The sequence below is a fragment of the Nomascus leucogenys genome, chromosome 18, assembly GCF_006542625.1.
Source record: "Nomascus leucogenys isolate Asia chromosome 18, Asia_NLE_v1, whole genome shotgun sequence".
In the NCBI taxonomy this organism is placed as follows: Eukaryota; Metazoa; Chordata; class Mammalia; order Primates; family Hylobatidae; genus Nomascus; species Nomascus leucogenys.
This window is the reverse complement of record NC_044398.1, coordinates 74,965,453-74,989,342: the sequence shown is the minus strand read 5'-3', so window position 1 is coordinate 74,989,342 and position 23,890 is coordinate 74,965,453. Positions and strand designations below refer to the sequence as shown.

General features: G+C 36.6%; 2 protein-coding genes across 3 annotated transcripts in view; one reads left to right on the top strand and one right to left on the bottom strand.

Annotated features, from left to right (window-relative positions):
- CWC27 (CWC27 spliceosome associated cyclophilin) overlaps window positions 1-14,587 on the bottom strand; it is a 253,748-nt gene extending 239,161 nt beyond the window's left edge. Inside the window, exons 1-3 of one of the 2 annotated variants that reach the window (XM_003265985.2) lie at window positions 14,317-14,587; window positions 8,742-8,838; window positions 1,495-1,607 (exon numbers count right to left, since the gene is read on the bottom strand). In XM_003265985.2, the coding sequence (XP_003266033.1) occupies window positions 1,495-1,607; window positions 8,742-8,838; window positions 14,317-14,358 (252 nt within the window). In that variant the 5' untranslated portion in view covers window positions 14,359-14,587. The remainder of the gene's footprint in view (window positions 1-1,494; window positions 1,608-8,741; window positions 8,839-14,316) is intronic. The other variant, XM_030798093.1, reaches the window with a different exon arrangement.
- Window positions 14,588-14,804: 217 nt separating this feature from the next.
- SREK1IP1 (SREK1 interacting protein 1) overlaps window positions 14,805-23,890 on the top strand; it is a 47,088-nt gene continuing 38,002 nt past the window's right edge. Inside the window, exon 1 of the mRNA XM_030797780.1 lies at window positions 14,805-14,991. Within this exon, the coding sequence (XP_030653640.1) occupies window positions 14,979-14,991 (13 nt within the window). The 5' untranslated portion in view covers window positions 14,805-14,978. The remainder of the gene's footprint in view (window positions 14,992-23,890) is intronic.

Genomic DNA, 23,890 nt, shown 5'->3' with positions numbered 1-23,890 from the left:
CTCATCCCAAAGTCAGCTAAGCTTTTGAAATCTTCTATTATTTCTCCCAGAAAACTACCTTTGAGCCATTGCAGAGTATTCAATTATTACTCCTTCCCATCTCATTCTAAATGTCATTAAACAATTGCTTTGTTCTTGTTTTTTAATTCAAATAATCTACTACGATTGTGTTACGTAATTTTACCATGTCTTTTTAAAGTCCTAAGTTGAATCTTCTCTGAAATGGCACTGATTCTATTTGCCAGTTTTCAAAAGAGCAGGAAGAAGCCTTTCTAAGGTGGTTTTCTCACCATGATAGGGCTACTTAACAAATACATGAGTCTCTTAGTTAACGGAATTTCCATCCAGCCTGATACTGAACTCATTTATAAATGTAGCCATGTTATATCATAAATGCTTTTTACAAAGGATGATATTTTTCCTTAATAATTCTCAAGAGCTCTGAACTCAATGGATCATAACTCTGTATACTGTATTCAAAATGACCTAATTGAAAAATGTAACAAGATAACTGTATTACCTGAAAATAATGAAGCAAAAATCTCAAGTTAGGAAGGAATTGTTAAAAACAGCTATTCTGTCACACTAAATAAAAGAATAAAAGAATGCTTCTGACTAGACAGAGTATCTAAAATCATGAGAAGTCTTACCATGGTAAAATATAAAATAGTCTAAAAGTGACATCTGAGACTTTTAAAATAACTATTCCACATTTCTAAGGCCATTATCATCTAGAAATTAAAGCAAACAGTTCAAGTATTTTCTTCAAGAATCACACAATGACTCAGTAAAAGACGAAAGGAAAATATAATCTATTCCATTAGTATAAAAACAAATTTTTCAAAAACTCCCATATTTTAAGAGGTACAATATTTATTCATTCAAAGAACATGATATTGGTGCCATCAAATTAATAGCAAACACAACTTTTAGCTTTTACTTGAACCTGCTATTGTTAATATCTTCACTATGACATTAACTCCTTTTCTTCTTAGATCTATGTTGGCAGTTAAGAAATCACTGACCTGTTCTTGATTAATGCATCTTTTACAGACTATTTATTTATTTATTTATTTTTTTGAGATGGAGTCTCGCTGTGTCGCCCAGGCTGGAGTGCATTGGTGCGATCTCCGCTCACTGCAACCTCCACCTCCCAGGTTCAGGCAATTCTCCTGCCTCAGCCTCCTGAGTAGCTGAGATTACAGGCGTGTGCCACCATGCCTGGCTAATTTTTGTAATTTTAGTAGAGACGGGGTTTCACCATGTTGGCCAGGCTGGTCTCAAACTCCTGACCTCAAGTGATCCACCCCCCTCAGCTTCCCAAAGTGCTGGGATTACAGGCATGAGCTACTGCGCCCAGCCTGATGTTTATATACTAACGTGAAACGTTTTTTCCTCTTGTGGAACACAATCATTTTCGATTAAGCAATCCAAACTGACTTGGAAATAATAATAACAACAAAAATAATAATAAAAATAATAATTCAGTCTTACTTTGAATGGCGCTCCATAGATAGACTCTCCACCACTCCCTGTGCCAGTAGGATCTCCGCCTTGGACTATAAAACCAGGCACAACTCTATGAAAAATGGTATTGTCATAATAAGCTGAAAAAAAATAAAAATAATTTATCAATGTCTAAAATTAATCATATCTACAGTTACCAAAATTAATACAGCTAGAGTCAAAAGATTTATTTTCCAGAATGTTAAATACGCTCCCAAGCCAAAACCTTTTGTATCCTCCTTCTTATAAAATAGTTACTTCTCAAAACAGCACACATTTCTACAGAAACCATCATTGTTGACTTTTTGTTTTTATTTCTAGGATTCTCTCAAACTCTGGATTGGTCTTCAAAATAGAAATTAGAGAGTTCTGATAGGGAGGAGAAGCAATACTGTGCCCCAGGGGACATTTGTCAATTTCTGAAAATATTTTTGGTTATCACAAATGGGGGATACTACTGGCATCCAGCGAGTAGGGGGCAGGGATACTGCTAAACATCCTATACTGCAAAAGACAGTTCCCACAACAGAGAATTACCAGCCCAAAATGTCAACTGTGTGGAGACTGAGAAACCCTGGCAAAGATGAATACCTTATTTCCTACTGCTTCCTCTTTTCCTCACAGGAAATTAATTTATTAACATACGAACTCATAACATATCAAAATTACTTATTTATAGGTCTAGAACCATCAATATACCCTCCTCAAGAAACTTTGAATAAATAAAACAAATAACACAATACATGCTTGAGTCCAATTAGCTCAGTTTGCTAAATGATTGAAATAAATTATTCATATTTATATGTAATTCAAAAATATACAATTGGAGTATATAATTTAGAACTCATAAATACACAGAAGAGACTGTATATGACCTCCTATACTATATATTATCTGGAACCTAAAATCATTAGGGTACTTCATAGAAGAAAAGGAAGTTAACTTGGGAATGGCAGAAGCATGGCATCTCAGTGAGGCAAAGCATAAGCGAAAAATTGAGTGCGGAGCAGGAATTAGAGTTTGCCTGAATAAGAGAATTTACATTAAGAAGTAGCAATAACAACCAACATGCATAAGAAAAGATGCTCAATATTATTAGTCATTAGAGAAATGCAAATCAAAACCATGATCAGACACTACTTCACACCCACTAGAATAGCTAACATCAAAAACCTTAAAAGAATAAGTGTTGGTAAGGATGTGATGAAACTGGAACCCTTTTACATTGCTGGTGGGAATATAAAATAGTGTAAAAAGTTAAATACAGAATTAGCATGTAATCCAGCAATTATGATTCCAGGGGTGTGTGTGTGTGTGCACGCGCATGTGCGCACGTGTGTGTATACAAGTAATATATATGTTTATATATTAATATATAATTTCTAAGTATAAATATATATAGTTCAAATGAACAATATATAATATATAAGTAATTATAAGTTATAAGTAATTTTGATATATATTGTTTGATATATAAACTATATATAATATATATATCACTGTGCACATGATCAGATTTGCTTTTACAAAACATCATATTTATATATATTATTTCTATATATATCCAAAAGAATTGATTGTTTATATATATATATCCAAAATATATATTTGTATATATATCCAAAAGAGTTGAAAACAAGTACTCAAATACTCACACACAAATGTTCATAGCAGCACTATTCACAAGAGCTAACAGGTGTAAACAATTCAAATGTGTATCAATGGATGAATGGATAAATAAAATGTGATATATACATATGATGGAATATGACTGTCACAAAAAGGAATGAAATACTCATACATGCTACAAAATGGATGAACTTCAAAAACATGCTAAGTGAAAGAATCTAAACACAAAGTCACATATTGTCTGACTCCATTTATAAGAAATATCTGGAATAGGTAAATCTGCAGAGATGGAAAATAGATTGGTGGTTGCTGGGGGCTGTGGGTGGAGGAGAGGTATATTAGTCCATTCTCACACTGCTATGAAGAAATACCCGAGATTGGATAATTTATAAAGGAAAGAGGTTTAATTGACAGTCCCACATTGCTGGGGAGGCCTCAGGAAACTTACAATCATGGCAACGGCAAAGGAGAAGCAGGCACTTTCTTCAGGCAGCAGGACGGAGTGAGCGCAAGCAGGGGAAATGCCAGATGCTTATAAAACCATCAGATCTCATGAGACTCACTCATTATCACAAGAACAGTAAGGGAGAAAATGCCCCTATGATCCAATCACTTCCACCTGGTCCTGCCCTAGACATGTGGGGATTATGGGGTTTACAATTCAAGGTGAGATTTGGGTGGGGACACAGAGCCAAACCATATCAAGCGGAGAATAGAGAATGACTGGGTTAATGGATACAGAGTTTTCTTTTGGGGTAATAAAGTGTTTTGGAACTACACAGAGGTGCCGGCTGCACAATATAGTGAATATACTAAATGACGCTGAACTGTACACTTTAAAATGGTTAGTTCTATTTTATATAAACTTCACCACAGTTTTTTCAAAAAATGCTTTAGGTAGAAGGAAAAAAATTTTACATCACTGAAATTAGTTCTGTACTTACATTAGGTAAGCACAAGTGGAAAACATATGTAGTATGAAGTACTGAATAAACAAAAGCTATTATTTTTGTTGTTGTAAAAACAAACAAAAAGCAAATAGCAACAAAGCAGGTTGTGGTTGAGCCAATTATCGAGTTAGGCAGTCATGATTCAGTCACATGCTGAGGGTTACAAAGCAGAAAGATGGAAAGAGCACAGTTCCCTAAAGATTTCACTGAGCTTCCCTAACGATTTCACCAGATTTCTTGACATACAGGATTATAAATGTCTTTATTATTTAAATCATTTTGAGTTGGGTCTTCTATTACCTGCAACTGAATACAACCTGAATATAACTCAATGAAAACTATTTATCAAGTATCTACTGTGGGCCAGGCATTTTACTGATACAATTACTGACATAATTTATAAAGTTCCTATTTTAGTGGCTTGGAGACACCCTCATAATTATTTATATTTGCAAAGTATAACTGGATATACAATGCATATTTTAAAAACTATAATCTGTATTCCAACAACTGTATTCAGTACACAGTACATAAGAAGTAGAAAGGAAGACCAGCTGATTTTTGCTTAGTCCCTTCTCCCAGTGCAGGGCAGTTGGGCTGTATTTACAAGAGCTCCCTAGTGCAGACAAGTTCCCTCTGGTTACAAATAGACACTATAAAAACCAAAAGGTTTTAAGGTATCTCTCCTATATTCCTAGGTAACCATTTCATCAGTTACACTAACACTGTATGTAGCAGTCAGGAGTTTGAGTCTTGCCTTTTGCTAGCTATACAATCTTAAACTCCATTTTCTCATAAATCTAATAACATAAATTAAGGCACAGTGTCAATCTGAAGATTAAATAATGTGAAAGCAAACTACACATTTTCAAGTTCAACACAAATGTGAGGTCAAACTAACATCTTCACTCAAATGCTAGAAATTCATATTCAAATTTGAATATAAAATATACCCCAGTATATATCATATAATGAATATTCCTCTAGACCCATAATAAGCAGTCAACCAATACTTTTTGAGCACTGTGCACATGATCAGATTTGCATTTTCAAAATGTCACTTACCCAGGGTGAATATATTAGAAAGAGACATGACTGGAGAGAGAGGGGGAGTGAGAGAGAGAGAGAGAAAGAAAGCAAGAGAGAGCGCAAGTGCATGTGACAGACAGCCAGTGAGAGAATGCAAGCAAGCAACTACTGTCCAGAGAGCCACTACATAACTATGGCTTATCTTGAGATACACAGATTCAAGAACTACTTATGAAGCCAGATCCATAAGACCCACATATATGTTACCTGTGATGGAAAAAGGACATGAAAGAGGTCTTTATTACTTGTGTTTTCAAATTTTAGAATTTCACCATTTTCTTTCTTTTTCCTATTTTCCATTAAGTATTTCAGTGATGCTGGCTTTTTATTTTAAGATTTTCTTTATGATTTTCCTAGTTATATTCCTGTTGAATGCATGAAATTATTATACTATATATAAATGAGTAAGAATTTTCTATACTGTCTACACTATAACTTTGTATTCTAACATAGCTGGAATTTCCAATGTCCATAAATCTTCCATATCTACTATTTCTACTTCTTTGTAATTTATTAGTAATTACTATTGAACTATGCATTTATACTGGTATTTATAGTTTATAATACTGTATAATATATTTTGCTGCTTGCGATGTTTATTTGATTTTCTTAAATTTTTATGCATCATCACAAGTATTTTGAAAAAGCTTTATTATTTCATTATGCATGTTCATAATATCCTCCTGAATGTTCTCCACTATTGAAAAAAGATACCTAAATGTATCTTAAATATGAAACAAAGTTCCTATTTGATTGCTGTCATTCTAGTATTTGTCACATGGTTTCTATTTCTGGCTACAATAATATATGGGCATTATCACATATTTTGACTAATTATATTTCTTGCCCAAGTTCATACAGGAATTTATACTTGCACTTTAAAGTAGTTATACGTTTCTTCTTCTAGAATCCTGTTTTGTGTTTAACTATGTAAATATTATCATTAATAACTTTTTATCTAACACTCATCTTGCGACCTGTCTGCACTATTTACTCCAGCCTCTGTGGTATTTTTTTAAACAAATATTTTAGTTTTGTAAAGAAATTTCTTTTAACTTGTAGCATATTTATGCTTATATTTGTCACTCTAAAGAATTACTAAACTATTATTAAAGAATAAAAGATAAGCAATGAAGTATGGACCATGATGAGACAAGAATGATATGAAACAAAGGTGAAGAGATTAGTAGTTACACAATGTATTAAACATTTTGATTTTCTTATCCACTTCTCCCTCCGCTCCCCACTTGTCTATAAAACAAACATAAAATTATACTCCTTCCTCACACTGGAGGAACTAATGAAATTATCAAAGCTAATAAGCTTCTCTTTCATTCCTTTATATCTTTTTTGCCCTATTTTTTAATTGATCAGTTTTTAAAAGTTCCACTCATTTTAAATGTACACCTAACTATGCTGCAAAGACCAAAAATCTAAGATTAAGTCTGTATAATGTAGATCTTTTGGTTTTGTAAAGGCTATAAACCATCCTTTGGCTATGAACATCATTTTAGTTAAGGGCCATATCTGAGACTGCGCTCTTACTTGTTCATGTTTTTATTCATTTGCTTTTAAATTCTGGAAACCATGCTTTAAAAAAATTAATATGAGTGTTTCAAGATCTAGAAACATTATGACTCGTCTAAATCACAGCAGCAAAGAACTAAAATGGAGTTTTCTGGATTATATTTTTGAAACCTTGACTTAACTCATTTAGGAGCATCCTTGTTTAAATCAGTCTTCTTAGGCTTCATGTTAGCCTTTCCAATAGTAATTCTATCTCTATACAATTAAGAGGATTGGTGAATTTGATTAAGATAATTGTTCTGGTTATTTTTAAAATTATTTTTCTATTCTTTCTTCTTTCTCCTTGCATTATTATAAATAGGGGAATAATTGTTTGTTGTAATAATTGAGTTTCATCATCACCCAACTTAAGAACTTCATTTCTTCTTCACTGTCACATTGTATCCAGATGTTTTCTACTTCTTCCATTCACCTGGTCATGGATTGCAATTTACCATTCATTCTTTCTAATGTTTTTGTAATTTTACTCTCCTTCTGTAAAACTTGAGCTTTTGAATCCTCAAAACTTCTTACCAGAAACAAGTCTGACTTTTCCATGTCTCCTGTGTTTCTCAACTTGGTTAACAGATATTTGAGGTCTCTCTGACTGAACTACCTACCTGACTCTATTTCCTTCCTGCCTGCCATAGCAATTATTAACAATGGTCTTTGCAGATGTCCTTTCATTCTTTCTCTCTCTTTCGCTCCACTCCTCCCCACCTCTCTCTTTTGGAGACGGGGTGGTATCTGGGTATTTTTCATTTCTTAAATCTTCACCTGATAATTATGTTTGTCTAACTATTTAGAGAGATCTCATCATAACATACTACGGGATTCTCTTTCACACCTTGCTTCTAACCCAAAATGCTGTTTTCTGATACCTTGAATAAAACTGTCTCCAAAAATCAAGTATAACATAGAAGAACAATGATTTGCCACCACTGGAGATATTCCAAACCATATGTAATGTATTCTAGAAGCCAACAAAAAGCTCTAAAAATGGAAGGTTTACTTCCCTAAGAGAATACTCTGCAGGGAAAAACACTTAAGTGGATGTATAATTCTGCAGCGTTTTAAAAAAAAGAAAAATAGTTACTTCATGACTCAAATCTAAAAAAACTAGAGATATTGATAATAGTATCACTGGATGCTAGCTGGAAGGCTGTGTGGAGAAACTAGAATTCTGAACAGATATTTAAAAATGGATAGACTTAAACAGTAAAAAAGGGAAGAAAAAGCATACCAAAAAAAGGTGAACTAATATGAGGATATGTATGAAAGTGGAAACGGAAAGGAAATGCTTAGGAAATAATGTCGAACTAAAACCATGTGGTTAGTGCAACGAGATAGAAAGTTGGATAGCTAGGAAGCCAAGCTACCTGAGGATTCAAATACCATATAAACAAGTGAGAGAGAAAAGAAATTAAAGATGAAAGACAGGAAGGGGAGCAGGCAAGAGGCAATTACAGTCATACAGGTGAAAGGCAGACTGGGGAAGAAATTGGTAAATTTGGTTTTACACTGGTTTTGTTATAGCTAACAGTGGAAGGCTCCAGTTGAAAAGTTCACTAGGCAATTAGATACGTAAATTAGTACTAGGAAGAGAAGAAATGACTGAAGTTCTAAATGTGGTAGTCATTTGGATTGAAGTAACAACTAGAGAGTGATGACAATAGAGAACTACAGGCAATCTTAGGGAATACCCAAATTTAGAGAATGAAAGAAAGAAGTGTAAGATAGCAAAGAAAACCAAAGAGGACCACAGTATTATTTGTTGAGATAAATTGCTTTGTTAAAAGTATTCAAATTTATTTTGGGTAGTTTTTATCTCTTATCTCAACTTCCTGACACCCAGCTCAATACCACATCCTCATAGCAACACCTGTCACTCATGACCACTATTTAACACTAGTCTTCAATGTTGTGAAGAAGACACTGCAGTTTATTTTTAAATTAACAAGAATTTCTCCAGTAGAATAAAAGTCAACAGTTATAATTTACCTTCCAAACAAAGTTGGATAAAATTTCTGCAAGCTTTAGGAGCTTCTTTGGACCACAACTCTATGTCAATATCTCCAGCGGTAGTTTTCAATAAAACCTGTAGAAAGAATATTACATTTTATTAAATTATTATTTTGCTTAATAATCAGTTGAATAACTATTTGACTTGTAGCAATCACCAGTGAGTTTTCAATTTTAAAATAAATATTAAAAATTGTGTTTGGCTTTTGTTGATATAGTCAACAAAATGTCAAATATTCACTACAACTCATTGTACATTTAGATCTTTCAAAATACCATTTCAGAAAAAGTTTGAGATTTAAGAAAAAAATAGCATATATCTTTTTTAATCACAGAAAAAAACTTCATTCATTTAGAAAAGAGTAATAAAGTGAGAAGTTCACTTGAGGCTAGAGTTCAAGAACAGCTTCGGCAACACAGAGAGACCTTGTCTCTAAGAAAATTTGTTTTAATTAGCCAGGCATGGTGGTGTTCCATGCTATTTGGGAGGCTGAGATGGGAGGATCACTTGAGCCTGGGAATCTGAATTAATAGTGAGCTATGATCATGCCACTGTATTCCAGCCTGGATGACAGAGCAAGACCCTGTCCCAAAATAAAACACGACAAAACCCCAATAATGCAAATTTGTTATAATTGAGTTTCCCATTGCATCAATTCCAATAAAACTGTGTAGCAAATTAAGAAATTAAAGAATAATGAACCCATTAAATTGTGCCATTATAAGACAATTTTATAATTACCCTTTTTAATTACCTTTTACTCTCTCTGCTCATTTAACATCATGCTATTCCTAATTTACAAAGGAACATTCTTAACCTAATTCTGGTTTGTGATTTACTAAAATATTATGTCTTAAAATCACCTTCTATAGTAAATAGAATCCCATGATAGCCTTTCCACCAGCTCATAACAGCAGATACTCCTTGGTAGAACCAGAAACTTTGCAACAACTAGAACCCCTCCCTGCTGGGCCCACAGGAAACAGTTTATAATTGTCTTATTTATAGCCACAAATAACCAAAAAGAATGTTAGGCTCTAAATTTGAACATTGTGGCATAGCTGGAAACCAATTTCTCCAGTATTACTTCTTTTTTCTCCCCTAGTATACCAAAGTAGATCAGTGTCAATAATTTGTGACCATCACAATCTTTTAGAATGCTCTTTCAAGTAAAGAGTATGCAATATAACTGTTCAAAAACATGAGCCTGTTTCTCATGGAAGGTCACTGTCATCGATACTAAGTCACATTTCACCACCCCAAAAAGAAACCCTGTACTTATTAGCAGTCACTCCCTATTTACCCTTACTGTTATTCTCTGGCAGCCACTAATCTACTTTCTGTCTGTGTAGATTTGCCTATTAAACATTTCGTATAAACAGAATCATACAATATGTGGCCTTTTGTGTCTGGCTTCTTTTACTTAGCATAATGTTGCATTCAAATTATATAGGGGTCTTTCAGTTCTACACACCTAGTTTTTAAATGTCTTGAAAATCACAATGACTTTATACTCTTACTGGTAAATATTTCAAGACACAATATATATTTAAGGCAAAGTCCACCATTAAAAATAATAAATAGAAATCCATATTTCCAATGGTCTTCATAATAATTTCTGATTTTTTTGACAGACTTCCCATGCTGAGGTATCAGTTCTATCATGTTCTTATGATTTGCTTGTTTATATTATTAATATTATCTTCAATAAGAAATTTGTGATGGCTGGTTTAATCTAAATACTATGGTCTATAAATCTATTTAGCTAGTCATTATGAAAAATTACATCACAATGCCAAAAAAAGTGCCTTTTTTTTTTTTGAGACAGAGTCTCGCCCTGTTGTGCAGGCTGGAGTGCAACGGACGATCTCGGCTCACTGGAACCTCTGCCTCCCGGGTTCAAGCAATTCTCCTGCCTCAGCCTCCCAAGTAGCTGGGACTACAGGCACCCGCCGCCACATCCGGCTAATTTTGTGTATCTTTAGTAGAGACGGGGTTTCACCATGTTGGCCAGGCTGGTCTCGAACTCCTGATCTCATGGTCCGCCCGCCTCAGCCTCCCAAAGTGCTGGGATTGCAGGCATGAACCACTGCGCCTGGACATTTTTTTTTTTTTTTTGAGATGGAGTCTCACTCTATCTCCCAGACCGGAGTGCAGTGGTGTGATCTCAGTTCACTGCAACCTCCACTTCCCTGGTTCAAGCAATTCCCCTGCCTTAGCCTCCTGAGTAGCTGGGATTACAGGTGCACAACATTATGCCCGGCTAATTTTTTTGCATTTTTATAGTACAGACAGGGTTTCACCCTGTTGGCCAGATTGGTCTCGAACTCCTGACCTCAGGCAATCTGCCATAGTCTCCCAAAGTGCTGGGATTACAGGCATGAGCCACTGCACCCAGCCATCATCTTTTAATACATATTAAATAATGCATTTAAACAAAGGACAAAAATACAAATATATATAGATTTTCTCCCCACAGCTCATGGATGGTTTTGCACACCCACTGAAGTATGCACTCACTGGTTTAGAAACCACTGCTCTAATGAACACACTAATTACATCATCCCTCCCTCCACAGGCTCTGCAATCAGGATGCCCAAATTCAAATACTGGCCCTTCCGCTTACTAGCTTTGTTACCTTGCGCAAACTATCTGACATCTCTGTCACTTAATTTCCTAATCTAAAAACGGGATAATAATATCTTTTAGGATTTCTGTGAGGACAAAATGAGCTATAACATATAGACTGCTTAGAAAAGTAAATGACAAATAATAAGTGCTCAAAAAATGATAGTCATTATTATGTGGTTTTTGGCCACAGGCAACTTACACCTAGTAAAAAGAATGCATATATAATCGGGCCACCTTGCTCACCAGGGTTTCTTAATCTTTTCACTAATAAGCTACTGAATTAATAAAGAAGGTACATGGCTCCTTCCTCCTCTGGCCATACATTCTCTTCGGCCATCACTACTTTGTGGGCCTCCTTGGCTCTTTCTCTTAAAATTCCCAATTAATACTTTGATAATATCATCTTTCTTATAAATATATATGCAAATATACTTATAAAGCCATTTTGATTTTCAAGACATTTAAAAACTAAGTGTGTACAACAGGAAGACAGACCCCTATCATTTGAAAGCAACATTACACTAAGTGAAGAAGCCAGACACAATTTAGAATAAGTGATCGTTAATATGTGGAAATTTCATCTTCAGGGAATTACCTCTTATGCTTAAAAACTTTCTATCAAGTACTACATTTCTTTGCCTCATCTTCAGGGGCTAGGGTTACAGTAAAACACAGAACATTTATGGACAACCAGGGACCAAGCACTGGTATCATGTATCAATTACTTCCCAAGCTGATACTAAGTTCTTTGAAGGAAGGAATTTTGTCCCATTTACTCTGAATGTCTCTGTACCCTTTCAGCACCTAATGTACCATTAGATAGTAAAGGCAATAAACATTCATTGAACAGACTTATTACATTTGCTTCAAATTCTTCACAGACCAAATTTTTGTCCACTCTTAACCTTACAGAACTTAGAAGCTTTAATATCTTTGATGAGCCTTATGCTGGAAAAAGTTCCAAGTTGTTTTTGGATGAAAACTTGGGCCCTTATGTTATCATTCAGCCCATTTCTGTTCAGAAGACAGTATTTATCACATTTTGTAATTAAACATTTATTTGCATGATTATTCACTCAATGTATACTTCACTCAACTAACTCATGACAACTGAGACAATGCTGTGTTTTCTTTCCATTGTCTCCCTAAAACCTAGCATAGAGCCTGGCAATTGATTTGCTCAATCATTATTTGTTGAATGAAAAATCTATTCAGGAATGTATCCTTGTTAAAGTTTTTCATCTATATGACCATGTCAAATCTTCCTTTAGAATAATGCAATTAAGTCTGTCCTTGACCAGCAGCAGTATAACCTCAAACTCACCAATGCTTAATACTTCTCAAAAACTAAGAAAAATATAGTATTAATTCATCCATCCATTCATTTATTCAATACATATCTGAACTCCTTCTATCATGTATCAAGTACTGTTCTAGATGCTTGTTTCTGCCCTTATGTTCCTTACATTCTATAGGGGGAAGGTAGGAGGAAGGATACAGTAATACTAAATAATTAATAAATACCATGAAAAAAACTAAAAAGGTTAAGGGGGCCAGAGACTGCTGGGATGCAAGGCATGATTGAAGTTTGCTATTTCATAGAAAGTAGATAACAAAGGGCTCTTTGCTAAGGTCAACACTTGATTAGACAGAGGAACAGCAAGTGTGAAGGACCTGTCTGGCAGGATGGTAAATCTATTCAATCTCTACCACTGTTTATTAACTGGGGGTGATATTGCCCTCAAGAAACATTTTGAAATAGGAGGAGGTAGGTATTTTGGGTTTTCACATTGATATTAAATAAGATAGGTGAGGGGTGGGATGGACATACTAATCTACAATACCCAGGAGAAGTTCAAACAAAGAATTGAAAGAATTGATCTGCCCAAAATACCCATTAAATTTTTGCTGGGAATTACAGCATTTTTGGTTTCGCTTTTAAATTGCTCTCATTACATTATCAAATGTCAATGAATAAAAGACTGTATAAATTATGATGCAATCATGTAACAAACAGGATGGTATGTTATGTAAATTTAGCTTATCTTAATTCACCTATATACTTCCAATCTCATTTTCTCCAATATGCTGATTCATCAAATTTCATATGTGATATAAACTAGGTCTCAATTTAAGAATTCAGGTGACACTCATTCCACAACTGACTCTTCTGCCTTGTACAGCATACAAACATCTTGGATGGGAATTGGCATACATTAGCCATCAAATCAATCAGAGAAACCTTTTCCCATTCTAATGTAGTAATAGTCCCCATTTCCCACTTTCTCTGACTGACAGTCATCTCAGGGTTTAAAACCAGCTCAAAAGATACCTTTTCCATGAGGCTTTTCCTAACTTTCCCAGTTGTTCACTACTCGGTACCGCCATAGCAACCTGGTCTCTTCTCCACAAGCCCGCTTATCAGACATACAGGCTTTTGTTTACCTGTGTGTCTCACAAACTAAACTATAAGCTTTTCCGGGAAAACAACTACCTTACCCATCCATCTTTGTATCTCCGGCGCGTAGTACAGTGTCCAGTGCCTCGCAGGCGTTCAATTAATGATTGTAGAAGAAATGGAGAATGAATGACCTCCAAGTTAAGCAAATAATATATTAAACTCAAAAATGTCCGTTTAAAAACCTAAGACCCCAGAAATCGGCTGCATGAGTTGGGTTAAAGCATAAAATAGGACCAGAATGCTGGTAGGAAGAGAAATCTCCACTTGACTTTTTCAAGTACATCCTGAAAAGTACCAACAGCAGTGTTTCGATGCAACATTGTCCACATGCAGGAGTAAAGACAACACTTCTCGTGGTTTTTTCCTACCACGAGATCCCGAAACCCATCCCCCCACCCCAAATCCGGGAAATCTCACTTTGGGGATCCCAGGACCCCAAGTTCCCTAGATGAGGCTCTCACCTTCCCATTCGTGGGAGGCTCCTGGATGTAGATGTTGCTCATCCTGGTCAGTACAAAGGACTCTGCTCCTTATGGGGGATGAGAGCAGACGGACGGCCACTAAAGCTGTCCGCCTACGAGTACACTCTTCCTTAAGTCGAGTGGTGCAGGAAAGCTTCAGTTTGTCAACATCACGCAAGACAGGGACACCAAACACTACCCTTGCCCAAAGGAGCCCCTCACGGACGCCGCCATGTTGTTACCGGACCCGAGCACCGCTAACCCTGAGAAGGATTATTCCAATGTACTCCAGGGAACGAGAAAAGTCCGTAAAGTTACTATAGCTTAATGTAATTTGTATTACAATATTAGAAGGGACACTTCATAAGTGTTGGTGGTGTTTACAGTACTCGCGTGCGCAGATCAAACTCAACTCCCCCCCAAAACTATCAGTAATGGTTCGGACCATGTGTCTTCTGCAATATGACTCGTCCGGAAACTGCATCCGCATCTACTGGTTCTGCTGTCGCTAGAGGCGTACAGGGCCTTCCCGACCGTAGCGAGGGTGCTGCTGCGCTGGGGGAAGGAAAACGCCGCTTTGACTGTGCCTTGTTCTCACAGCTGGCGGGAAGCAAGCGCCTTTTCGAAAGCCGGAGGCTCGAGTGACCCCTCTTACCACCGTTATGGCAGTCCCAGGTAAGGAGCAATTACAGGACCTCTGCGTCCGAGCTCCGAAGGGAGCGCAAGGGAGGGTAGGGTAGGGTGCGGGGTGTAGGGAGCAGCGCCCATGGGGATTTAGGTGGAGGCCTTAAAATTCACAGGTTTGTTTTGTTTACATGAAAAAGTTTACACTCCAAAGATAAACTCTGAAGGAAAGAAAGTATCTTCCCCCCAGGAGCCAAGCCCCAGCTGCTTGGGATTACAGGGGAAGTGTATTGTGGAAGGGAGGGAGGAGGGAGAGACTGTAACTGTAGGCCTAAGGGGGCAAGCGGCCAAGAAAAACTACCTTAACTGTGGTGTGGCTTAAAACTAAAATTTGAAGTGGGAACACTTGGCCGACCCAGGTAACCGGGGGCATCGTTTGTCTTAGAAGTCGCTAGGACCCACTGGGTGTCCGGGTTCTACTCCTAGCTCTTCCTGTTGTATGTAGCTGCTCCGTGGCCATAGATTGGTCGCTTTGTGCTTCTGGGCCTCAGTTTCCTTATGAAAAGAAAGAGCTTTGTTGAATTATATATAAGATTTCTTCTAACTCTCAAATTCTATGTCCAGAAGTTACTGACCTAAAAACGGTGAACTCTGCAGAATAATTACTTAAAAGATTTTCTCGTCCTCAACTACCAGCTTACTTGGAAGTTCTAGTAGCTGAAAGCATCTCCTCAAACCGGCTTTGCCACTGCAGAATACTGATTGCAGGAGACATTTTCAGAAATACACACTTCTCCACCCCACCTCCCAACTTGGAAATTCCCAGTGCACTTTAGTAATAGAAAAGATTCTGAGAATTACTATGGTTCAGAGCTCTAACTTTGTTTAAACCTGCCCTTCCCAGTATTATTTGACCAGATTCTTTGTTCTGTGGCAGCCCTTTTGAACCTCCTTCTACAGATAGCTGTTACTGGAACACTGTGCTTTTGTACTAACTGCAGTTTGCGGAGGAGTACATCTGGAGCTGTGAGAGAGGAAATGTACACTCTTTATTAAGCCTACTGTGTGCCAGGCACTGGTACTGGGCATTGAAAATACAGTGGTGAGCAAGGTAGACATGGTTATGCTTCACACACAACTTAGAATTTAGCAGTGAAGAGAGAGAAATTTACAGAAAGTGGGACAAGCGCCATGGCAAGGAAAATACGAGACCTTAGAAAGCACAAAGTAAGGGCACCAAACACATACAGGATGGGCAGGACTTTCCAAAGGATGTAGCACTTAGGAGGCGATCTAAATTGTAGGAGGGGTGGCTTGAAGGGAGACGAGACTGCAGTCGGAGGAACTGGATACGTAAAGGAAGAGGAAATATTTGAAAAGAGGAAATGAAAGGTGTTTTCTATGGATGGAACTCAAATACAGATGGGAGATAAGTGAGAAATTAAGTAGAGAGATAGTAACTGTAGCTAATATTGACTAATATTTGTGTGTCAAATGTGTCAGAAAGAAAGATATTTTCTGTGGATAAAACTCAAATACAAATGGGAGGTAAGTGAGAAATTAAGTAGAGAGATAGTAACTGTAGCTAATAAAAACTAATATTTATGTGTCAAATATGTCAGATACTATATCAAACATTGTATTCTATCTCATTTAATATTCACAACTGCACTGTGAAATGAGTATTAATGTTCCCATTTTACAGATGAGGACCCTGAGGGACAAAGAAATCAAGTAATTTGCCTATTATGAGACGGCTGGAAAGCAAGAAGTCAGTCTGGTTCCTCTAGACTGTGCACTTCATTCATTTTGCCATCATATAGGATAACTTACAAAGTAGATTCCAGCTCTTTAAGGACCTGTAGGCCATGACAAGAGGTTTGGCATTATCCTACGGATGGTAGGAAGCCATTTAAGGATTTTAAAGCAGATTCACATTTTGGAAAGATAATTCTGGCTAGAAAGTAGATTGGAGACAAAGTTTGCCAATTAGGAGTAATTCTGGTGAGTTATGATGATGTGTGGCTGAGATGTGGTCTCAATAGGTAAGGAGAGAAGCGGATAAATTGAAGACACATTTTTGGTGGTGGAATCACTAGGAGTTGGTGATTGATTCAATGTGGGTAGGTAAAAGGAAATGAGGTTTACCTGGGTTTTACTGTTAAGCAATTGGGTGGGGCTATTTACTGATATGACAACACCTCACAAGGGGCAGGGGTTAAGGGGATGATGATGACATCCAATCTGGGACTTGTTGTGTTGAGGTTAGTCAGACATAGGAATGCAAATAGTTAATAGTAAGAGATATAATTTGTATCTTAGGAAAGAAGTCAGAGTCAAAGACAATGATTTGGGTGTTATCCACACACATAATAGGAGGTAAGGCTATGGGAGTGGAGCACTCTGCTTAGATGGTGTGTAGAATGTGAAGGGAAGGTCTGTGGCTGAAGTCTGATCAACATCTAAGAGGCCAGCAGCGAAAGATAAACCTACACAGTAGATTGCCTAGGCATCCTGATAGGCCAAGTCAGCTCTAGTGATCTTTATACCGCACAGCTGCACCCAAAGTTGACCTGTTATCACTGCTCATTTCATTACTTGAGCAAGCCTTTTGGGCACCTCTGTGATATGGGCACGCTGGAGGACACAGTGTCATAGTCTGTGCCCTCATAAAACTTTAAGCAGTGCATGAAAATGTGCTACTTAAGAAAGGGGACAAAAGTGATTTTTTAAGGCCTCATTAAAATTCTCTTAAACTTAGACCAGTGTTATAGATATGTTAACCTTCTTTCAATTCAAAATAATGCTTCAAAGTATAATAATGTTAAATTGTGCCATTAAGCTAGATGGCAAGCTATAAACTGTTTAAACCCAGTAATTGAGATAATAGGTGTGACAGTGCTGTAAAAGTACAATGCAAGTGTCATTAGAAAATACAGATACAGAAAATTATAAGATAATTTCTTGGATGATCTATCCAGACAGGGTATTAAAGGAAAATAGGGCTAATCTAAACCTTTCAAGGTGATCATCAAGGAGGACAAGTATTATGTTATGCTCTTTAATTTTAGGTTTAATGGATTCAGTTTGGCATTTCTTGGAGTGGTCCTGCTAGTGATTATGACAAGGTATGATTATAAAGTAACAAGGCTGCTTTCTGCAAACCACACATAAAAATCATCCTTGTCTGTTTTATGATCATGTGCTTCACCTGTGTTTCCGTAGCATTGTGTATAAGCGTATATCATTATGCAGGTAATACAATGAAATGTAGGCATTTAGGAAAATCTTACTCTTAGTTGTTATTATAGAAATAATATTTGATCACAGGTTTCAGTGAAATTTACTTTCTTTGAAAAAACTGCTTTTCCCATTCACAGTTGTTGAAATTACCTCCAACATTCATGTCAGTGATTCACCACTCTCCATGAAGAGTTGAACTGGCACAAGTGGCAATGTATGTTACTGATGTAGTTGGCACAAAACTGTTTTCTTATTATCTCCTTCACTGAAGCCCTGTGGCCAAGGTAGGAGATTTTTCTATGGCCAAGCTAACATTTCAGTCTGGCACATCACAGTGAATAAGATTTTTAAAACACATTATGATAGTAACTTAGTAATGGAAGAATTCTCAATTACATGCAATTATTCTTTATTCCTAAACTAGACTATAGATAACTTGTTTTCTCTCTAGTCTATATTGCACATTGCTGCTAAAATAATTTTCCCAAATCATATATCTGATCCTGTCATTGCTAGGAGGCATGAACTTAGTTCTTGACCCCTATCTGTGAATTTTGTAATTCTCTTCAAGCCACTTAACCTTTCAGAGGTTCAGTTTTTGTGTCTCCATAATGGAGTTGAAGGCTAAGGTTTCTTAAGCTTCTAAAGTGTTAAAATGCCGAATCTCCCCATCTCTCTCTGCAAGAATGAAGTGCACACCCCCAAGCATGACAAAATCATTGTTTCTACTCTTTCCTTCCACCACTCCCCTCATGCATTCTACAATCCTGCAAAAATCTGACTTGGTCAATTATTCTGTGAAGCTCTCAAGTGCTTTCCTACCTACGAGCCTTTGTTATTACTTTGTTATTACCTCCTATATTGCCTGTAGCTACCTATGGGAAGCTTTCCTGATCTCTTGACTGAAACTCTTGCCTGCCACTTCTTCATGCTTATTAAATAGAGCTCTGTGTCTTTTATGGAACCTGGCACATTCTATCATGGATTACAGCTGTGGTTGCATTACCATAGATAAACTAGTATAGTGTCGCTTCCCATGGGCTGCATGCAGCTCAGGACGACTGTGAATGCAGCCCAATACAAATTCGTAAACTTTCTTAAAACATTATGAATTTTTTTGTGATTTTTTTTAAAGCTCATCAGCTATTGTTAGTGTTAGTGTATTTCAGTGTATTCTATAGTTTATGCCCTCGTAAAACTTTAAGCAATACATGAAAATACTACTTAAGAAAGGGGACAAAAGTGATTTTTAAGCCCTTATTAAAATTCTCTTAAACTTACACCACTGTTATGTTAACCTTCTTTCAATTCAAAATAATGCTTCAAAGTATAATAATGTTAAATTGTGCCATTAAGTTGGATGGCAAGGTATAGATAAACTGTTTAAACCCAGCAAAAATTGAGATAATAGGTGTGACAGTGCTGTAAAAGTACAATGCAAGTGTGGCCCAAAACAGTGTGGCCCAGCGAAGCCAGAAGATTGGATATCCCTGTAGGGGCTTGATTCATCCCTATGGCTTCTCTAACATCGAGTTCAAAGTTATACCCATCATAGGTAAATAATGAATAATTAGAGGGTTGATTACTATAACTGCTGCTGAGCAGAAATAGTACTAAACAGATTAAACTAATACAGTCTTCATTCTGTTTCATTAGGTAATTAAATTTCTGTCTCTTCTTAAACAAATTCCTCTGTCTCTTCTATTTTTTTTTTTCTTTTTTGGTGGGGGGGGACGGAGTCTCGCTCTGTCGCCCAGGCTGGAGTGCAATGGCACTATCTCAGCTCACTGCAGCCTCCGCCTCCCGGGTTCAAGTGATTCTCCTGCCTCAGCCTCCCAGGTAACTGGGACTACAGGCACATGCCACCATACCCTGGTAATTTTTTGTATTTTTAGTAGAGGCAGGTTTCACTGTGTTAGCCAGGATGGTCTAGATCTCCTGACCCTGTGATCCGCCTGCCTCAGCCTCCCAAAGTCCTGGGATTATAGGCATGAGCCACCGCACCCAGCCTCTCTGTCTCTTCTTATACCTTTTTCCTTCACGGGTTAATTGTACTTTGTGAGGCATGTAGACTAAAGAGTTTTATACATTTCATATCAGTATAAAACTCCTATCAGTAAACAGCTCTTTGATTGGTTTACTATTTCTCCTTTTGGAGTCAAATGATTATGAAGGCTTTTTTAAATTTTAATTTTATTTATTTATTTATTTATTTGGAGACAGAGTCTTGCTCTGTCACCCAGGCTGGAGTGCAGTGATGCAATTTCAGCTTACTGCAACCTCCGCCTCCTGGGTTCAAGTGATTCTCATGCCTCAGCCTCCTGAGCAGCTGGGATTACAGCGTCCACCACCACGCCTGGCTAATTTTTGGAATTTTAGTAGAGATGAGGTTTCACCATATTGCCCAGGTTGGTCTTGAACTCCTGGCCTCAAGTGATCCGCCCACCTCAGCCTCCCAAAGTGCTGGGATTACAGGTGTGAGCCACCACACCTGGCCTATGAAGGCATTTTTAATGGACTATTAAGACATCTGCTATTTCAGAATACTTGCATTGAGAAACTCACTTAGCCTATTTTTTAAGTTATCTTATTAATTAATGAAGTATTAATGTTTTAGTAAAAAATGTCTAATTTCTACTGCTTTGTCTACTTTGACTTTGGTACAATATTTGGGGTCCCAAAGAAAGGAGTGTATCTATAAATTTTTAATATAAATGGTAGAAAAATAAAATACTTGGAATTTTACTTTGCATCAACTTAAGCAGAACATATATATTATATAAATAGATATTACCACTTATAAAATATGGCTGCAGTTTGAATTTTAAAAGCAGAAGAAATTGAAATTGTCTTTATAGGTCTCCAGATTGTAACTAAAACCATAATGGAGTAAACAAATGTAAAACTTGTTACTAAACAAAATTAATCTAATTGACTCTAATCCAATTAAAAATTAAAAGAATGGATCCTGTGACAGAAGTAATTGCAATTTCTAATTACTTAGTACTAAAAAACTTAGTTACTTAAGCTGTATATGTTTAAATTTAAGCGATTGTAGAAAATATTTTAATATAATGAAAATTCAGGCTTCCCTAAATTCCAAAATAGACAATAGGAAAAATATATTAAGTTCTAAGCATCACTGTTAAAATTCCCAGTGACTAAGTTGTTGCCTTTGGAAAGATAGGTGGTGTGAAATTTCAGGAAATAAATTTAAATCGAATATGACATTCCTCTGGGGACCACTGACCAACCTGAAGCAAGTGTTGTGGACTCTCCATCTTTCTCTCAATTTTTCTCAGTCCTTTTATTTTTGTCCCTTCTTTTTGGTTTTCTCAATATTTTCTGTTTCTTCTTTGCCTACTGTTAACTTTGAAATTTTTTTTCTTTTGTGCTGACTACTAAGACATAATTTACATGTTTTAAAGACAGCACAGATCACAAATGTTCAGCTTGAAGAATTTTGACAAATAAATTGAGTGTGTGTGTATACGCACACGTGTATTTCTTAGCTGGCAGCTGGGGTCTAGAGAAGTTGCCAGTTTCCAACTTCTGAAGTATAGTCATGCACCACAAAATGATGTTTTGGTCAATAACTGACTGCATATACAATGGTGGTCCCATAAGATTATAATACTCTTACTGTACCTTTTCAATGTTTAGGTATGTTTAGATACACAAGTACTCACCATTGTGTTACAACTGCCTGCAGTATCAATACAGTGACATACTGTACAAGTTTGTAGCTTAGGAGCAGTAGGCTATACCATAGAGCCTAGGTGTATAGTAGGCTATATCACCCAGGTTTATGTACACTATGACGTTGCCACAAGGACAAAATTTCTGTGTTGTGCCTAACAACACATTTCTCAGAATGTATCCCTGTCATTAAATGAAACATGACTGTATTTTCTTAAGCTTATAACCTCAAATCAGTAAGTATTTGTTGAGCACCTCTTAGCAACTCTACATCATGGTAAGCACTGAGTTGGATTCAAAATTATGTGGCTACTTTAAGTTACTGGAAGAAAAAGGACCAGCACAATTACCTGATTCCTCCCACTATCACCCAAGTTGTTTAACAGAATACTAGATTCAGAGTAAGCCCTTAATATTTAGCAAGTATAAGAATGAAGACTCTGACATCATGAGTTAATAAAATTTTATTGAAAGTCTGCAATGTAGCCTCTCTGAAGAATTTACAAATGCAATCATTGCCTTTTGTCAGATAATATTTACTTGACAGTTACTTTTCTTAGTGTTACAGTTTTGTTTGTTTGTTTGAGGGAGATTTTCCAGATTCGTTTTTGAAAGGGTAATTTAATCACCTTTCACATTTTAAAGCTGCCAAAAGCTAAATAGTGACATATCTTTTACTCAACTCTTTCTCTGTCTGGACTTAGTTTTCTTTCTTGAAGTAACCAATCTATATCCTTACAGAGGTATGTCTAATATCTTCTGTAAGAATTAAAGAAAGAGGTAAGAAACATGAAAAGATGGCTCGCCAGTCAGGACAGATTTATTTAGAGAAAACAAACCTGAGAGGCGCCTTCTGGCCAAGTTAGGTCAGAGGCACACTCACTTACAAACTAAGAGTTTTTAAAGATTCAGGGTGGGAGAGTTTATCAGAGGCTTGGACTGCTTCTCTGTCTCTTTGTTGTGCTTATATGGGAGGGAGAGTTGTGTGTCTGTTCCCATACATCTTTCTGCAGCTGCAGGCCTATCAGTCTGCATTTAGCTTTTCTATCCTAGTGCACCTGAAGGGAAAGGAATGTGCTTATTAAGGCCCACTATTTTACTGGGGCCCATTGTATGAGGGTGAAGTTTGGCAGTTGCTCAAGAGACTTTCTCCCCACCTCCCTTTGTGCCCAGCTGTCTTATCTGTATGTTATTATCTGTTCTTTCTGGCTGCCTATAATTAGAAGAGAAGTAATTTCCTTGAAATGCATGAGGCTAGAAAGGGAGCTGGAATTTAAAGTGGTGGTGTTTGTCCGAGATGACAGTGCTCCTGCTCTATCATCTTCTTTTTTTTTTAATACGAATGGCAACATGCCATAAACACTGTTCTGCACCTTGCTTTTTTTCTTTTTGCAGTATATCTTAGCGATCATAACATCATTAAATAAAGACCATCCCCATTATTTCATACCATAATTGATTTAGCCAGTTCCCTACTGATATTTAAATTATTTCTACTCTGTCCCTATTACAAACAATGCTATAGTGAATAACATTGTACATAAGTCAGTATGCATTTGTGCAAATAAATTGGGAGAACTAATTCCCAAATGTGAGATCGTTGTGTCAGAGAGGTATGTACACTTGTAATTCTGACAGGTTTTGTCAGCCTGCTTTCCATAAGAGATAGTACTAATTTATGCTCCTGCCAGCAATGTATGAGAGTATGCCCCCCTACACTTCCTTCAACCTTTTCAATCTTTGTGATTCTGATAAGTGAAAATGGAATCCCAATATAGTTTTTAGTGTACATTTTACCTGTTGTTTTAAATAAGACTGAGCATATCTCCACATGTTTGAGAGTCATTTCTATTTCCGTTTCTGTGAACATCCTTTGCCCATTTTTTTCCTGTTGGTTACTGGTCTTAATGATTTGCTGAGATATATACATAGGGATAATTGCCCTTTTTTGGTCCTATGAGGTGCAAATATTTTTTCCTCAAGTTTCCATGTGTCTTTTGAGTTTGCT